Below are 19,753 nucleotides of genomic sequence, written 5' to 3'. Positions count from 1 at the left end.
TATAAATGAAACTAGATACAAACCTGATTCAATGGATTTTTTGTTCAATTTTAGATTATTTCTTTCACTAACAATCTTACTTGAAGATAGTTTTTGTGAAGATTCCTTTTCATTTCCAGACAACGCAGAGCTCTGCCAATAAAGAAAGCCCCAGTTATATTTATTGATTCAGGCAGTAATTATCTATTGGGCATTGCACCCCATTTTATATCAACTTTTATTTTAAAATTTCAGCTGTTTGAGAAAACTTAAATTACCAAGATATAAGTGAATGTTATAACATTTCATATGACAGAATTCTACAAGTTTTTTTTAAGAAATCCTGCAGGGGGGAGGGGGAAGGTGGCAGAGAACATGTTGGTTAATAGTACAAAACATCAAGAGAAGGTGGTTTGATTGCCTCTTGTTGGAGAGGGGGACTGCCAGGGCATCTTTATGGCATTAATGTAACTTGACATGATTAACACTCAGTCGGAAAGGTTATTGATGTTGCAGCTTATTGATTGATGAAGCAGCTGAGCGAGGACATGCCTTGGACTCGTTGACAACCACAACCACTTTCCTGCCTGCCTAGTATGATTCCAGCTGTTGGAGCATTTCCCCATGAAGCCAAGGATTTCAACTTGGATAAATATTGTCTTGTTGTTAAGGGCAATCACTCCCAACTCACCACGAGAATTCAACTCTTTGGTCCACTTCTGAAGCAAGGCTATGATGTCAAAAGTGGAGAATCCTGGCAAAACCCAAAATGAATACTGTACCAGCAAACAAATTGAGGATTGCTAGTGACACCACTGTCCCTTTGCTGTGTGCTAATTTGTTAGCTTGGATTTGTTCTGCACATGGCCCTGAGGCTGTCGTGGTTATAACTGGACTGAAATAACTTGGCTGGAGGCACAGCTATTTCTGAAGAGTCAAGCCTCCAGGAATTCAGCTGAACGCTCCAGTTCCATCATCTCCACAGCATCCAATCTCCTGTAATCCTCGAAATGAACAGGGTTGGAAAAGTTTCAGCTTAATCTTTAACACTTGTTTCTCTTTGGCTTGGCTTCGCGGACGAAGATTTATGGAGGGGGTAAAAAGTCCACGTCAGCTGCAGGCTCGTTTGTGGCTGACAAGTCCGATGCGGGACAGGCAGACACGGTTGCAGGGGAAAATTGGTTGGTTGGGGTTGGGTTTTTCCTCCTTTGCCTTTTGTCAGTGAGGTGGGCTCTGCGGTCTTCTACTAATAATAATAATACAGATGGGGATAATCATGAAATTACTTCCTCCAGTTAGAAGTGAACCGTCCACCACCTCTCACTATTTTATCAGGCAGGACTGCAGAGCTTTGATTTGATTCTTAACTGCTTGTATTTTTGGTTTCCACTGTTTCGCTTGCAAGTGTGCTGCTGCTTCCACGAGGTTGACACCTAATTTTTTTGTAGTGGTTCTGAGTCACATTCGCAGATTTCTGCTGCTGTTGGGGATGTGCAGAGCTTCATGGATGCTCAGTTTTGAGCTGTCAGATACGTTCAACTCATTTGGCATGATTGTAGTGCCACACAGCTAAAAAGATAAATAATGATTTGGGTAGTTGCCTAATGGCCTCCCTGCTCTGTATTCCATGCCTTAAATTCACCTGCCAGTGCTGCTTCCATCTTGGACTTGCTCAGTACTTCTTGGGATCCAACATTCCAACCATTAAGCACATTTCAGTTTGATTAATCCACTCAAAATATATGACCTAATTTTTTAAGAATTATATTCCATATGCCACTGCTCTTCCACCTTAGCAACTATCAATATTGTTCAGAATCATATTTTTAACGACAGCAACATTTTTTTGTGCTAGGTCTTGAACTATCATCTGAGCTGAAGTCGGTCATGTTTCTGCAAGGTAAAATTCTGCGAGTGGGACTAGACGTCAGGCATTGCTTGGCTGGCCCAAGGGACAACATCCCCAATATAGACAAAAGTATCGCTGTCAGTGAGGATTTTGCAATATTAACAGACTGTCATATCTGAAATTGGTGGCTGGTTCAGTTTTCTTTTACCCTTTAATGTGGCAGTTATGATACAACTAAGTGACTCAAGATAACATTTCAGAAGTTATCTTGGAGTCAATCCCATAGATATGGGCCTGCATCACATTCAGGCCATCTTGATCAAGGATGGCAGAAATTTCCCTCTGAAGGATTTTCATGAACCAATTTTTTTTTTAAATGAAAACCTGGTACTAACTGTAATGAAACTAACAGCAGACTGTTAATTGAACGGAAAGGAAATTAACATCTGAATTGAACCAACATTTCTAGATTATTCATCCAACCATCTAACCAATCATTGCATTATCTTCCAAACCTGGCACATTTCTATTCCTCAGGAGCTATGTGCAGACTTCATCCATATTTTCAAGGCGTGTCTCAGATGCTGTCAAACCTTTAAGGAAATTAAAAACAGAGCTCCTTTTTCCTTGTCACCTAACAGAGGGAATTAGGTCTCCTGACTTGATTAAGTTAAATTTTAAATTAAATGTCAACATTTAGCACAGTAACAGGCCTTTCCTGCCCACAAACCCATGCCACTCAAATACCCCAATTAACCTGCAACCCTCATGCATTTTGAAGGATGGGAAGAAACTAGACAATGCTGAATTCTAAATTGGGTCGTTGGCATTGTAATAGCATTAAGCTTAGTTATTGTTGAACCAAATTTTCTCATTGGCCTCTTTTCATCCTACTCAATACAGTTTCCCTCCACTAGCCATCCATATAACACAGCCAACATAACTGCCAAAGCACTAAAAAATTTACACTAAAAAAAATTGCCAGTTTTCAATATCCATTTTGTCTTCATTTACCTAATCAGCTTCAATACGAAAAACCAACTTTTATGCTTTTCAGTAAATCATTTCCTAAACATTTTACACTTAATCATTCTGTATATGGATGGAGTCGATACAAATTAATTCTGGATTAAAAATTATTAATGCATTTGATTTGAAAAGTAGTCTTGGAATATGTTTTTTTTTTCTTTTAATACAGGTTAATAACAAGCAGTGTGTTGGGGGGCGGGGGGGGGGGTGAAGAAGAAACAAAATGGAATTAATTTTCAAATCACTAAATTGGAAAAATTGGCAGATACCAGAAATCTGAAATACAAATGAAAGGTGTTTGACTAGAAGTGTTATCCCCCATTTCCTTCTGCACAGATATGCCTGACCGGCTGATCAATTTCTATTTCCAAAATAGAATCTTTGTTGAAACACACAATCAATGAGGTGGTACAATTAACAGTGTTTTAGTGCAGCACTTGAATCCACCAGTGTAAGGCATTTGTACGCTGTCCCCATGACCACGCAAGTTTTCTCCAGGTGCTTAGGTTTCCCTCCACATTCCAAAGATGTACGAGCTTAGAAGTTAATTGGTCACAGGGGTGTATTTAGGCAGTGTGGGCTAGAAGGACCGTTAAATGAAATGCGAAAGATTCGAACAAAGTAAGAATTTTGATGCCTGTGTACATTGCAGAATGTATATGACAAACAGAGATGCTTCACATCTTGATCTCTGCTGGAAATACATTTTTTTTTAAATGGCATTGCAGACTGAGGGGAAAAGAAATCATTCTTTGAAAACCTGTTTGGTCATGCTTCTAATATTAACTAACACTTACCTCTTTGTTATCTTTTGGAGTACCTTTGCTTTTTGTGATACCTTCTTCCTGTGATAAAGGAATAACCTCATCTTTCTCATTAAATAATGCATTCCCCGTTTGTGAAGATGGACTAAGCGAAATAAAAATACTTTCATAATGGTTTATGAGTAGTTCCACCATTTGAGCCTGATATGGATAATCAACGAGAGAAGATAATGAAGCAGTAGCATCTGTTTGTTTTGGTCGAATAAGAGTTGGTCCAAATATTATTCCAAGGTTGCTTGGTGACATTTTATTTTCTTCTTCTTTATCTGCTACCCTGTTGAAGAAACATGAATGTGTGAATCTCTGTTAGCCATGGTTTTAGTTAATAGCTCTGTTGGCTTCGAACTCCAAAAGATTTGCCTTCAAATATCAATTTACAAATACAAACTCAAAAATCTGTTCTGATGCTCATGTTGTGCTGAGAAAATGTTGCAGTGTCAGAAATGCTGAATTTCAAATGAAACATCAAGTCTGTCTGTTCCCTTAGGTGAACCATGGTACCACTTTGAGAAGTAAAATTCCATTATCCTTGTGTATAGTCAATATTCATTCTTTAGACAAACATTAATAAAAATGAATGGGAGTGTGCCTTGTGAAAACTGACTGTAGTTCCCATCAGATGCAGCTCAACTTGTACTAAAATAATGGAAATGACCAGTCTCAGCTGGTGAATTTTTGGAATTCCCCATCCCATCAGGTATTTAAAGAGGTCAGCCATTTTTTTTTTTAATTCAAAGAGCAGGGAATTGAGGGCTATGTGGAACTGCCACAAAAGAGGAGTTGGGGCCTGGTGCAGATGATATTAAAAGACAGAACAGGCTTTGAGGATGGCTCATGGTCCTCCACTGACTGTGTTTCGGTGTGCTAGCAAATGAAGACGGTCTCCACTGTGTTTCGGTGTGCCAGCAAATGAAGACACTCTTCATATAAAGTAGATTCTGAAAGGTAACCAAGAATTCCAAGGTTTATTGCATTTTGGCTGTTATATCTGCTTATTGTTAAACTGAAGATCAAAATGGTCAGGCTACCATAGCCATTTAAGCAATTCACAAATGACATTGAATAAAGCAATCAAGTAGAATCTCAAGGATTCATGACAGCACAGAAAGCAAGCTCTTTTCAGATATTATCTGTGTGAGGGAGAACGCTTGAGAAAAATATTCATAAAACTGCCAATTAGATGAAACTTCCCTCGAAGAGTCATCACGGCAAGATCAAAACACTGTCAGCTTTTGTTAACTGGGGTACTGTGCAATTTTTATGTGTGGGCTTTCAAATATTACTAACAGTACAGAAACTAATAAATGCATAATAAAACTGAGAAGGCAAAGAACAATCAAATCAATCTGCAATGTACCATGGACCTTCGTTAACTTTAAGGGATCTAGTTCTCAAGCTAAAACAAAAGTTATTTCAGCAAAAGGGATATCAAAGAGGACTGTCAAAGCTTCTTTTTGCTGATAATACAAGAATTTCACTGCTCTGTGGGAGTAAGCCAGAAGCCCAGCATCTTGATACAAGGCTTTAAACAGAGGCATAAAGTGGATTTTGGCAGATTGGGGAAATGTGGCACATGGGAGTTTTGATAAAGAGCAAAATCTCAACTTATTACAATTGTAAAGTGCAGAAAAATGTTAACTCTTGCGCACCTGCAAAGATGGCTTATGAGATACCGCACGGTGTTGTAATTTGCTGGAGGCAACTGCCCAAGTAGATATTTGACCTTGGAAAGAATTTGTTTCTTCCCTATACTGGTTGACCACTTTCGTGCTGCTAAATGCTTTCTATCATCTTCATTGTCAACACTGTGGCATTCCTTGGCTAAGCCAATAAATTCATTATATAGACGAAACAACATCAATGGTTCTGGAAGCTATTGGACAATAAAAATAAAAGATGATTTCACTCAATGATAATTAGATTTTTTTTTAAATAAAGGATTTTTTTTTTTAAACAAACATATCCTAGAATAACTTACCTGACGAAGGAACAGTTTTAACACATTGCTAATATCGTGGGGATACAAATCTGAGAGTTCCACTAAATCCTTTCCATTTTCAAAAGCTTGGCATAGCTTTTCAACTCTTGATTTAGCTCCATTTACTCGATAAATACCCTTGAGCAAAGATAAAGGGAATAAACATTAGTTACTTGATTAATATAAACAAGGAATAGAGTATGGGTATTGCCAAAGGTGATAATGCATTATCAGAAAATTGCCACTGAGACTTGGAGACAAATTGATGGCAATTTTGACACTAAGGCTTCAGGCAATTTTAGTTTCTATTTGAATTATTTTACAATCTATTTCTTCCAATTTAACCAATAACCTTTTCCCACATTAAGTAACAACCACTTGATACAAACTGCACCAAACTAATGACCTTACATAGCTGAATGCTAGCAGCAAGATACTTCATTATATAACAATCCACTACTTATTACAGGACAAGCAAATAAATGTGGCCAGACCAGTGTTACTCCTATCCAAAGAACCAAGCAGAATGCTGTGTTTCTTTTTAAATAGAAATTCTGATTTTACTTACATTGATAATACTGACCATCATGAATAGCAGAAGAAATTAATATTCTATAAACAAACATTATTGAACTACCTTGTGCTCATTTCCAAGAGAACATGAAAAATCCTGAACTAACCTGTGGTTTATCAACCACTGCACAGTATCTTCCAAAAGTGTAATTCTATCAAGTAAACAATAATAAAGAGCCAACTGTAGTTGTTCTTGATAACACCAAGATTTTTATCTAAAAAAAATCATTTACTTTTTTATTTTACTTTTGATTTAAACTGCACACTTTTCACCTGTTGAAAAGGTTTCCACATCTCACATTATTGGAATTCTAGCACTGAACACACTATTAACTTCTGCACTGACTTAGTTGGTTGAATTTAAACCTGAAGTCTTAGTGTGACAGGCAATGAAAGCACGTTCATAGTTGTGGGATACATGGAAAATCTTACCTTTAAACTCAAAGCTCTGTTTTCAATCTCCAACGTGCATTTTTTAATAATGAAGGGAATTCCATCAACACAATCTTTAACAGTTTGAATGAAATCCACTCCAAACAGGTGCAGACGACCATGAAGTTTCTTGTGGCCACACTGAATAGCTAAAGTCTCGAGGCACTTCTTGTGACATGTCAAAGTACACTGCAAAATGGACTTAATTGCATTAACTCACAATTTCAATTTCAGTTCAAGACAATTTTTAGGACTCAAAACTCAAAGGGACCAACATTTCATTTATTTAAAATAATCCACTGAATTACTGTAAATGACAAAAAATTACAAAATACAAGTTATGCTTCAAAATTAAGTATACACAATTTAGCCCCAGCAAATTGCACCTGGCTGTTCTTAAAGAAACAGTCCCAGACTTGCATGGGTTTGCTGTATACTTGGGACATATGGATCAAACATTGCCAAATCGATCACTCCATTTAACTGCAGGAATCCACATGTGATCCAGTGGCAGAGCTAAGTCTGGCTGAGATTCCCAACACTACAATAGGGGATGCACCTCTCTGACAACTGCAAAAAAAACTATCATTTTCACAGGGGAAAAATCTACAACCAATCTTTGCCCTTAATTGAAAGCTGTCAAAGCAAACTAGGAGTAAAACACGAAAGTCTGCAGACACAGTGGTTGACCGTGTACTTCACATAGCGAAGATCAAGCTACATAACCAAAGCTTCAAGCTATATAAAGTACACTGTTTGACCTGCTGAGTGTCTCCAGCATTGGGTTTTTAGAACAAACCAGAAGCAGGGTTTTTCCAGCAAAAACTCTGCACACTGCTGAGACCTTGTGGCAAATCTGGAGAAGGGTCAGCCAGACTGGCCTTCACATTTCTGGTTAGCTATGTGCAGGCTGGCAGGAACCAAGGAAGTTGGCTCGGTCCAATGCAAGTTAGGCACTTGGGTGTTTTATTTTCAATTTTAAAGCGAAGCTTCAAGCTGATTAAATAATGACCTATAATAGCCATTCTCAACCCTTTTTCAGCTATGGCTCCCCTTCCCTATGGAGCAGTCAAGTTTTAGTTTTTTGCTATATTTCTCTCATACAGACGACAAAAATCATTAATATTTATGTTACGTGAGGTGAAAAGAAACCAAGGCTTTTTCTTAAACGTGCTGTGGCCCCCATGGACCCCATTGAGAATGGCTGACCTATACCACTGTAATTCCTTTCTTACTCTTCAACGAACTTGAATGGTCTCCTGCAAGAAAGCAGATGCTTGTGACAATGCTTGGGCAGCAAGGTTAGTGTAATATTATTACAGTGCCAGTAACCTGGGCTCCAATGTGGTGCTGTAAAGAGTTTGCATGTTCTCTCAGTGACCAGAATGCATTTCCTCCCACCCCAAAATGTGTGGGCTTGGTGGGGTAACTGGGATGCAGAGGTTTTGTAGGCCACCAGGGCCTTCTACTATGTACCTTAGAACATTACAGCAAGGCCCCCTTTGGCCCTTGTAGTCTGTGCCAAATCATTTTTCTGCTTAGTCCCACTGACCTGCACCCAGTCCTTAGCGCTCCGTACATCTCCCATCCACGTACCATCCAAATTCTTAAATGTTAAAATTGAGCCTGCATTCACCACCCGCTGGCAGCCAGTTCCACACTGCCACCACTCTGTGAGAAGGTTCCTCCTAGACATTTCTACTTTCACCCTTAACCCATGTCCTTATTTGTATCTCACCTACCCTCCTTTCTATATTTACTCTGTCCATCCCCTTCATTTTAATACCTCTGTCAAATCTCCCTCATTCTTTGTTATTCCAGGGAATAAAGCCCTAACTATTCTGCATTGTTAGAATTTAAAAGAATTTTTTAAAAAGTCAATAGAATTCCCCATTTTGTAACAAGTGAGGCAGCAGTTTCTATTTTAATCCTTAAATGTTATCGCTTAATATTGGACGCTGAAATTTCAGTATCAATATCATTATGCCATGAAGTTGCCAAAGTCTGAAATCCCCACTTTCACAGATAAATATTGATATTATTATCACTGCTAAAGTTGCACAAGTAGAAAGCTTTCTACCGGTTGTCTAAAAAAGTTTATTATACTGACTGTACATATTGAACCAGATGAAACAGTGATTTCCCAGACCAGCCATTCTTAATTTTTTTTTGGCTATGGCCCTCTTAGGATTCTGCTCAAATTTTATGGGCCCCGTTCCCTGTGAAGCAGTCAAGTTCAGTTGGTTTCTTCCATACTTCTCTCCTACCAACTACATAAATAACAAAAAAATTTATGATTTCAGTCTGTGCCTCTCCCCACCCCAAAACATACTGTGCCCAGTTTCTTTAAGGTTACTAGTGTGTAATAAATTTACAAATGCAGAGATAAAAATCCTTGCTTTGTCCCATACTTGTTACACACTTGCAATTTTAGCTACCATTTTTTCGTGTAATTTAAAATCTAAAGGCAAAATGAATTAAAAGCAATGCACAAAAAGACTACTATAGTCTTCACATATTCATGAGATGTCGAATCCTTTGCCCACATCAAATTTCAATGCAAGAATAACTGTCCATTCTGACAATTTACCTCCTCACATTCAGCACCGTGAAACACCACAAGGCTGTCACATTCTCTACATTTTGATGGAGCTCGTAGTTTTCGCAGTTTGTGTGTTTGAGCTGCCTTTGACATTACAGTATTGCGGAAGGGCCCTGGAGAACTCGTCATCTCTACCACAATCTCATTCAGGCCTACATCACAAGAAAGCAAAACATAATTTTTAAGCTTTTCCTGAAATATCATTACTTCTTACAACACATCATGTAAATATCAATCTTACAAAGAACTTGTGCACACCCAATTTTTGGATAACATTTGCCCAAGAAATTTTAAACACTGGATCTCCAGATTCAAGATAAAGCTGATGCGGCAGGTTCCAGATGGACAAAATGAACTAAATTCAAATTACCTACTAGCATTAAAATACCGTTCTAGGAAATGGGAATGTTTCAGTAGCAATGAGGTTAGTGAGCATGTAAACATCAGCTCTTGGGTGCAACTGACCATCTGCATCTATCCTGTAGGTGCTCTGTGGTTCAAAAGGGATTCATTAACGTGGTTTGTGAGCAGAGAAAAGGTTGAGAACAAATGACCCAAGCACATCTTAAATGCAAACAAAGTATCTGTTTCTGCCACAACTCCTGACAGCCACTTCCAGGCACCTATGATTGTACAAATTATTTGCCCTACACATCTCTCTCAAACTTCCTCTCACCATGCACATGTTGTCTAGCATACAACACTTTTGCCCCAGGGGGGAAAAGGACTGTCCACCCAATCATTGCTTCTCATGTGGCCCAAGTTCTATATAGCTGCAAAATGACATCCTTACTTTTATATACAATGTTCTACCCAATAAAGCCAAGCATGCCAAATGGAACACTACCTTGTTTTGTGAGCCATCCGATTTTGATCCAAGCCATGGATCCCACACATCTGTACCTTCTGTATCAGCTTATCACGAGGGACCTTACTTAAGTCCATGGATACAACATTCACTACCACACCCACATCAACCATCTTTGATATCTCCTCAAAAAAACTCAAATCAAAATGATAAAGACAATGTTGACTTTCCAATTGTGCATAAAATTGGACCAAATATCCTTTCCAATAGTTTCCTGATCATTGACGCGAGGCTTAACTGGACTGCAATTTACTGGATTCCCCTTTATTCTCTACTTGAACAAAGGCACAACAATAGCCGTGCTCCAGCCCTCTGGGACCACTCCTGTCATGAATGACGATGACGGAAGATCTTTAATAAATTTTGCAACGGCAAAATATTGCCCTCAATTAATTTATCTCTGGTGCTAATTAAAACAACACAACAAAAATTTATTTGTATGGCATAAAATGACATCTACAACAGCAAATTAGAAAACAATGTAGTGGGGAAATAAATACACACCATTCTCTGACAAAGTTGGTGGTTCTCTTTCATCCAAGTCATCTGCTGAAGACATGGTTCCTGTGGAAGGTGTTCGGGGCAGCCTTCTCTTAAAGTCACCTAGATCAACCGATAAAGTAATATTCATAACTTCCTCATTGATGGCAACAAAACCTAATTAAATTAAGACATTGAAGCATGATTGGATTTAATGATTATATTGGATTGTTACACCAATACAAATAAGAGTTCTACATACTCTTCCCATATTTCCATCTCTTCACTCGGAATATCTTGGGCTTCCAAATCACAATAGTGCAGAGTTTCCAAGCTTTTTCTATCGATGATTTCATAATCTATCAAATTAAAAAAAAAAGCTTGGAAATTCTGCAAGTAACAGAGGGATGTGAAATCTTTCCCTTAAATGGGTGAAATAACCACAAAGGTTCCCAAATTTTCTTGCTCTCAGAAGAGAGCAATGGAAAGATCATTTGAATGCAACTGGATAAAGCAACAACTTAATTCAATCTCTTCAATGAATATGAACTTTTCAAAATAAGATTGGTTTTCCTGATGCTCAGGGAAGAGTATAATATTAACGTGGTCTAAATTCCCTTAAAATTTTATGGGGAAGATCAGGCAAATCATCTCTGGGGGGGAGAGAATCTCAAAGATTCACAGAATACTTCGAGGTGAAACTCTTCCTGGTTTGTCTCAAAAGGCAATCCCATTCTGAAACGACAAAGCAGCACCACACAGGAGCAGGTACTTCCACTCACGTCTGTGCTAACCATGATGTTAATTTAACTAACCCTATCTACCTGCACATGGTCTTTATTCCTTGCACCTATCTAAACCCCTCAAACAATGCTATAGTGACTATTGGTACCACCTTCCTTAGTAGCACATTATAGACACCTACTGCAAAAGAAAAAAACCTCGAGCAACCAAGCTTTCCGCCTCTCACTTAAAATTCTGCCATCATGCAGCTGACATTTCCACTTTGGGAAGAGAAAAGAAGATCCATCTATCTCTGCCTCTCAATTTTATATGCTTCTATCAGGTCACAACCCCAGCCTATGGTGTTCCACAGAAAACTCAAGTTGGTCCAACCTTTCTTTATAGCTCATGCACTCCAATCCAGACAACATCCTGGTGATCCTCTTCTGCCCTTTCTCCAACACATTCAATGCCTTCTGATAGAGCAAGGCAACCACAACTGGACGCAATTTTCCAAATGTAGCCAGATTTACGTTTCCTACAACTGCAACACAACTTTCCAACTATTATATTCAATACCCTGTATCGACACGACAAGTTCCAGTGAACCAGCTGGCAAAGGTCACGACGCAGTGATGTCATCGGGGCACGTAACGCAGATTTTCTAAAAAGGTTGCGCGTGTCTGTAAAGTAAACAGCTTTGTTTGAACTTCCTCTCAACTGCAACTTGTTGCTCTTTCCTCTCGAATTACTCACTGCGACATCAACAGCTACAGTTGGTGACCCTGACGGGCCCAAAACGAAACTTTGGACGAGTGATGGACAGCACAGCAGTATCCATAAAATTGCCCATCCTCTGAACGTCATAACCTGACAAAAAATAGAGGTGGACGCCATCGAGTATTACCACCTGACGAGCACCTTGGACCAGGAAGAAGTCGGCTGCGTTGCGGATTTCCTTCAGGAACCACCATCGCACAGCAAGTACAAGGCGCTGAAAGCACTCCTGAGTATTTACAGGCTCTCCCTGCACGAGAAAGCTGCGCGGATCCTCCACATCGACACGCCCCTTCAGAGCTTATGGGTGACATGATGGCACTGGCCACAAGTCTTTGCTCTTTGAACAGCTATTTCTTGAGCATGAGCCAGTAGACAACCACTTCATGTTATCCAACCAGGATTTCAGCAGGTGGATGTCCTATGGCCCGCAAAGCAGCTGGGTGAACCCCATAGAAATACATGCTGAGGCACCAGCGGATGGATGCACCAACAGCCATATCAACAAATACATCTGATATGGCCGTAGGGGGAGTGCTAGAACAATACGTGAACAATGGAAGCTATTAGCATTCTTCAGCTGACACTTTCACCAAGCAGAGACCAAATATAGCACCTTCGATGAGGAGCTGCTGGCGCTTTATCTGGTGGTCAGGCACTTTCAGTACTTCAAGGGCAGAGACTTTATGATCTTTACACACCATAAACCTTCACTTTCGGTAAAGGTTCGTACCCTTTGTCAGCAGCGCCACTTATCCTACATTTCAGAGTTCTCTACGAAGATACAGCACATCTCTGGAAAAAAGAATCTGGAGGCTGATACTTTCTCCTGTGCCACTTTTCAACAACTATGCGCACTTTCCCAAGTGTTGACCTAGCAGAGGCTCAACAAGCAAGACACAGATACCTGACTACAAGACAGCCATTACAAACTTGCAATTCCAGAACATGGACCTCAGGGCAATGCACTACTTTGCAATGTCTTGACAGGACAATCACACCCCATCACTCCCGCCTCACGGAGGAGGCATGTTTTTGACGCCATTCGCGACCCATTGCATCCCTCCATTAGGTCAACGGTCCACCTAGTATCTGATAAATTTGTCTGGCATGGCCTGACCAATGACATCACTCACTGGGCGAGGATGTCCATGGACTGCCAGAAGTTGAGATACAAAGGCATGCAAAAGTTCCACTCCAGCCATTTGAACTGTCAATGTGTAGATTCGACCATGTACACGTCAATATCTTCAGCAAAATCCCAGTGTCCAGGGGATTCAGATATTTATTCACCATCACCGACATATTTACTAGGTGGCTGGAGGCAGTTCCCATGGTTGATGCCTCAACCAAGTCATGCACAAGAGCTTTTATTTCGTCCTAGGTCTCTCGTTTCAGTCTCCCGTACATGTCACTTTGGACAGAGGTCTGCAGTTTATGCCTGCCATCTGGAGTGCTTTATCTAGACTCCTAAGAATGCAGCTCCACCATACTATGGCCTATTATCCACAGTCCAATGCAGCTCCAGTGGAGCGGTTCTATAGGCACCTGAAGGCAACACTTATGGCCTGGTAACAGGGACCAGATTGGGCAGATGAACTTCTGTCGGCTCTACTAGGCATCAGAACAATGCCTAAAGATGACCTCAACTCATCGTCAGCACAGTTGGTCAATGGAGCACCTCTGGTTGTCCCTGGAGAGTTTGCACCATCTCTTTGTGGACAGAAAGACCAACCGTCAGTGACACTATATGAGCTGCAGGAGCAGGTAGAAAAACTAATTCCCATACTAGTTTCTAGACATGACATATAATCTTCCTTCATTTCCAAGGAACTCAGAGATGGTATGTTTGTGTCCGAAAGGGCACTCAGGTTCACCCCTACAAACACCTTATGAAGTACCATACAAAGTGCTACGAAGCTCTTGGACAACATGTGCCTTAAGACATTGGAGGACAACCTCAAACGTTCACAGTGGACCTGCACACTGTCTTAGAATGGCCCATACCACACCTAACACTTCCACAGGGTGGCTGGCTGCCAAAGAAATGAACTGAACCTTTTGAGCCAGTTCTGGGGAGGGCCATGTATTAGCATTACAAGTTCCAGCGAACCGGCTGGGAAACATCATGACGTCAAGAAGCGGTGAAGTAGTCGGGGCGCGTGACGTGTGGGTTTTTTTTTAAGAAAGGTTGCATGTGTACGTAAACAGTTTTGTTTGAACTTCACTATTAAGTTGCAATACACGTAGCTTCAACCTGTCCATATTCTGTACTTCTTAATCTCCAAAAACACCTGGATAGTGATGCGGAAAACTAGCCAAAGTAATTTTTGTATAGATTTCAAATTAAAGGACACTGATATCAAAACCAATATTCCAACCAATTGCCCTGGCTGGATCAAGCAATTATGCACAAATGGAAATTAAAACCTTATGACTATCCCACTCAGTTTCATTTAAATCTTTGCAACTCAACTGAATATTGAGAAAGCACATTCCTTCAAATTCCTTAGACTAACAAGTATAAAAATGATGAATGCTCATAATTACAATGTTAGCAATGTTCCCACAACCAACATGATCATCTTCCCTTCATTTGCAGCATAATATAGCATACAATTTTGTTAAGTATATCTAATTGCTCCTATCATATGAAACTTGAAACATTTTTAGTGATAGCACATAGCCTTTACTCACAAGAACCAATAAAGCAATCCAACTAATGTGCCCATTGCAAGTATCTTAAGATTATCCAAAATAAGTAATCACAAACATTTGTTTCCATACCAGGGCTAGTAGAGGGAGAATCCATGGATCGTGACTCGCTGCTTCCTCCCCCACTCTCAGAATCGCTGCACATACCATTCGCCTGTGTTCCTAAGGGCCAAGCACTGAATGGTCCATGACTTTGGACTGGAGCAAAATAAGGAAATACGAGACATTGGTTGAACCATAAAGATGACAAATTTGCCTTGAGTAACTCGATCACAACAGCAATAGGTCATTTTGAAAACATTCAGATAATAAAAGCTGCGAAGGCTTTACAGGAACATTTACACATGTAATAGACAAATTTTGTGGACCAATTTTCTTGGATAAAATTTAGGGGGTCGTTTATTACACATACTACTTTTGACTGTGGTAAGTGTCTGCGTCATTTGATGAGTCAGGAACTTGGATGGGCAGGTGGACAGGACCGGGCCATAAGTCAGTGTTTGCAGCATCAGGTGCTTGGATGGGTAGAAGAGCAGCCAGGACCGGTGGCAAGTCTGTGTCGGGAGCTCAGATGGGCAGGCGGCCAGGACTCTGCCTGGGGCATTTGGAACTTGGATGAGCATGCTAAGCCAACATTCAGGCGTTGGGAGCTAGGATTGGTAGGTGGCCGTGGACTAGATGAGAGTCCATGGTTGGGGCATCACGAGATCTGGTGCGCAGGTGGCCAAGGCCAAAATTAAGGGGGGTGGTGGGGGGTTGCCTTTTACATGCAAAATGGAAAATAACAGATTTTGGGGCCAAAAATAAGGTGGTAAAAGGTTACATGGTTTCGACTATTATAAACGTATATATGGTGCCTCTTTCGAACAAAATATCCTTGCCACACAATGAAATGATGCTCAATTGAATCAGAATGTTCTGGAACTGGAGGCCAGTGGGTCCATCAAATCCACGGTGACTCTTTCGACTTGGTAAGTCTTCAGAGGAAACCAAGAAAAATCGCAGGGAGAGCATGGAAATTCCATTCAGTTAGTTCCCAATATCAGGCTCAACGTCTGATCGTCCAGCAGCCAAAAATATGCCAATTTGCCAATCAACTCAATTCGCCAGTTTTATGCCTCGACACTCGCTATTTTTTGACCCTCAAAAATTTATCCAACTTCCTTTTGAAAAGAATATATTTCTCTACCTGTTTCTAGATCTCCAGCTCTGTGGTCAACATTGAATGCTATACTCTTGCTGGGAATCAAACCAAAGTGGTGGTGTGTTTTTTTTTTAATGTAAAAAGAGGTTCCATTTTTAAAAATTTACTCATGAAGCGCAAAAATCTTCATTTTCATATTCATTAATTTATACACATTTATATTTAGGTCACTCTGTTACTGCAAGTTTTTTTTTTAAACTGTATCTTTCATATTACTTTGTCTTTCCTCATTTTTTTTTAACCAAAATATATTGTTTCAAACTTGTTAAACCTTTAACGGCTACGTCTATCCATTCTATTAATTTGCCGACAACCCCCGAGGTCGGTTATCCTACTGTTATTTGTTGTACATAAAATCTTATTATACAAGTAATTTCCATTGCAACTTGAAGAAGCAATTGAATTTAGATGCTAAGCCTCAAAGCTAGGAAAGTTACAGACAGCTATTCAATATTTTAAGAAATATTAATCAAAATATTTATGTTCTTAATATGAAGCATTACAAAGATAGGTGGAGGGGCAGGTAGTGATGAGAAAACAGAGGTTGCTGGGATATTTAGATTAAGAGAATGGGCAAAGAAGTGACAAATGAAATACACTATTTAAAAATTTATGGTCATGCACTTTGGTAGAAAGAGTAAAAGGGCCGACTATTATTTAAATAGTGAGAAAATTAATAATTCAGAAGTGCAAAGGGACTTGGGTATCCTCGTGCAGGTTGAATCGGTGGTGAAGGCAACAAATGCAATATTAACTTTCACATGTAAAGGAGTAGGATACAAGAGCAGGGTGTGATGTTGAGTCTTTAGAAGACACTGATAAGGCTTCACTTGGAGTATGGAATACAGTTTTGGGCTCCTTGTTTAATCATGTGCTGGGATTGGAGAAGGTTCAAAGAATGAATGGATTTGCATGAGGAACGTTTGATGGCTATTGGACTGTACTCCTTGGAATTCAGAAGAATGAGGAGGGACCGCAAACATTTTGAATGTTGAAAGGTCTGGCAGAGTAGATGTGGCAAAGTTGTTTCCCGTGGTCAAGTAGTCTAGGACATGATAGCATAACTTCAGGATTGTAAGTCACTGATTTAAAATTGATGCTGAGGAACGTATTTAAGCCAGAGTGATGACCTCTGGAATTTGCTGCCACGGGTAGATGATTGGGCCAAGTCATTGGGTGCATTTAAAGCAGAGAATTATAGTTATCTGAATAGTCAGGATATCAACAGTTATGGGGAAAAGGCAGGAGAGTGGGGTTAAGTTGGAGATTGGTTCAATTCATGATGAACTCAATGGGCTGAGTGGCCTACATCTGCTTCTATATCTGATGGTCTTAATACATTACATCAATTGTATCTGGTTTATGGACACACCAGTGCTACTCTTTGCCCACCATAATTTTTAATTTATTTTTCAGATATCTTCTGCAGATTTGCTGAAAGGGCACAATAAAACTATTTAGTGAACACCAGAATCTGACATGTATCGTAGAACATTGACTTAGAGTTTAATAATCTTCAGTGGTACAGCAGGAACACCACCACTACCTGGTAAGGAAAAATGGAAACCTCGTGATACATTGCGAGACTGAATAAAAGTAATTATTGCTTCAAAGCGCTCTATTCACATAGGAACCTTTAAGATCTGATGCAATTAGGCAACAATCTTTTCAGATGTTGAAGGAAGAAAAAAAAAACTATTCTTTTTAAATACCTTGAAGATCAATGTTGCTATTCAATCGCTTCTCTTCCATGCTATTGGACTTGATATGAAGAGGACTTTCTACATCAGGTGACTGAAGCGAAATATCACCTGAAGTACCAGAGGTCTGCGATAGATTTCCTTGTGATGAATGAGGACTATTTGTTGCTCTTTTAATAACTGGAAGCCTGCAAAATTGGAACAGGTAGTTTAAAAAGATTAAACTTTTTAAAAACAGTTTATTTTAAATTAATATAGTCAAACTATTAATTCAGTATGCTTGATATTTTGGTGTTGCCAGGAAAGCACATTTTCTAGACTGCCAGATGTTCACAGATTTAATTTATATAAACTTTTCAGTGAACCCAGTAAATGTCAAGGGAACAGGGAGAATCAAAATGAATGGAAGGGGAAATGTGATAAATGTTATCAAAATGAGCTAGCTGCTAAAAAAACAGGATAAGTAAATATCAGATAATGGATTATCAGTGCATTAGAAGAAAGGGATCGCCTCCAACCGTGCATCTTGGCGCCTCACAGTTCGGCGGGCAGCAACCTCCTTTGAAGAAGACCGCAGAGCTCACCTCACTGACAAAAGACAGAGGAGGAAAAACCCAACACCCAACCCCAACCCACCAATTTTCCCTTGCAACCGCTGCAACCGTGCCTGCCTGTCCCGCATCGGACTTGTCAGTCACCAACGAGCCTGCAGCAGACGTGGACATACCCCTCCATAAATCTTCGTCCGCGAAGCCAAGCCAAAGAAAGAGAAGAAAGGGAAGACAAATAGAGTGGAACATGACTGTAAAATAGCTACATATTCCCTTGTAAATCAAACTGAGAAAGAAAATTTAGTAGTGGGGTAATAATGTACAAGTATTAATCTATCTTTACACATTTCAGAAAATCCTTAGATATTCCTTGACAGTCAATATTTTGGTTTTACAAAATATTTTGATACTGAAAAATCCAGGCAAAATACAGCAGTGTATTCAGAGGGAACCGAAAGGAAATATTTGCTGCAGCAAAAGTTTGTAAATAGCAAGTTCATGAATGACATATTCATACCAAGCTAATGTCTCACTGTTTGCATCCTTTTAGATAGGCACACATGACAAAATAATTCAAGGCCAACAATCAAATACTTACCCTCCACTGGGCAAGACTGAAAATGGCAAAAAGTATGGCTCAGTTGGAACTTCCTCCTTTGGTAAACTTTTGGCAAATTCTGAATACTGTTGTCCTGGCTCATATAGCTTGGTATTTTCACAAAGAGATTGGTAATTAACAGGGAGGGAGACCACTTGAGCATGCTGCATCTGAAATAAGTTGACAGTCACCTGAAAAAAAAAAATCCATTTGAAAATCAATGGGGCATGTGCTGCAAAAGTTAATGGTTTGTTCAGTTAAATGTTATGTTTTAAATGTAACATATTCCTTAAACACTTAGTAATTCTAATGAAAAAGAATTTGATATGCCTGGTCAAAGGAGAAGGCTAGCGGTCTGAAAGGTGACCTGAAAGAGGATCATCTGGAGAAGCCTGAAGGGGGAAAGTTTCGTCAGCAAGACTGATTGGGAAGGAATCAGTTGCGGATGTCCTGGAAAAGGAATCTCTCTCTGAAAACCAACAAGAACCTTCTTGAATGGTAACCATTTGCCTGTTGAGCACCAAAGATAGGTGAACTTTGTTAATGCTAACTTCTGTGCACAGTACAAGAATTGCCTGCAACCAGTGAGATTGGACTGGGATCCAAAGAACTTTTCTAATCTTAAATATATATTACATACACCAGCGCTTAGTATTAGAGGGGGGTGGGGGGAAAATCAAATAGGTAGGAAGAATACTGTCAAACCACAAATAATTAAGATTTTAATTTAATGCTTGAAAGCATAGAAGCAGATTCAATCATGCCTTTCAAACAAGTAGTGTTGAAGAAAAAAAACTTTCGGCAGAGGAGAGAAACTAATTGCACATTTCCTAGTAAATCCTTTCACAGGCCCAATAAGTCAAATAATTGA

At 39.6% G+C, this 19,753-nt stretch overlaps 1 protein-coding gene across 6 annotated transcripts in view; it reads right to left on the bottom strand.

Annotated features, from left to right (window-relative positions):
* The window catches only part of LOC138763979 (rho GTPase-activating protein 29-like), an 84,371-nt gene that overhangs the window by 2,346 nt on the left and 62,272 nt on the right, over window positions 1-19,753 (bottom strand). For all 6 annotated transcript variants that reach the window (XM_069939088.1, XM_069939089.1, XM_069939090.1 and 3 more), the window contains 10 exons: window positions 18,883-19,073; window positions 17,746-17,921; window positions 14,902-15,027; window positions 10,639-10,737; window positions 9,255-9,418; window positions 6,665-6,853; window positions 5,660-5,797; window positions 5,331-5,554; window positions 3,655-3,955; window positions 24-132 (listed from right to left, as the gene is read on the bottom strand). In XM_069939088.1, the coding sequence (XP_069795189.1) occupies window positions 24-132; window positions 3,655-3,955; window positions 5,331-5,554; window positions 5,660-5,797; window positions 6,665-6,853; window positions 9,255-9,418; window positions 10,639-10,737; window positions 14,902-15,027; window positions 17,746-17,921; window positions 18,883-19,073 (1,717 nt within the window). The remainder of the gene's footprint in view (window positions 1-23; window positions 133-3,654; window positions 3,956-5,330; window positions 5,555-5,659; window positions 5,798-6,664; window positions 6,854-9,254; window positions 9,419-10,638; window positions 10,738-14,901; window positions 15,028-17,745; window positions 17,922-18,882; window positions 19,074-19,753) is intronic.

The sequence above is a fragment of the Narcine bancroftii genome, chromosome 5 (assembly GCF_036971445.1).
Source record: "Narcine bancroftii isolate sNarBan1 chromosome 5, sNarBan1.hap1, whole genome shotgun sequence".
Classification (NCBI taxonomy): domain Eukaryota; kingdom Metazoa; phylum Chordata; class Chondrichthyes; order Torpediniformes; family Narcinidae; genus Narcine; species Narcine bancroftii.
Note: the sequence above shows the minus strand (reverse complement) of the source record. Positions and strands in the feature narration are given on the sequence as shown.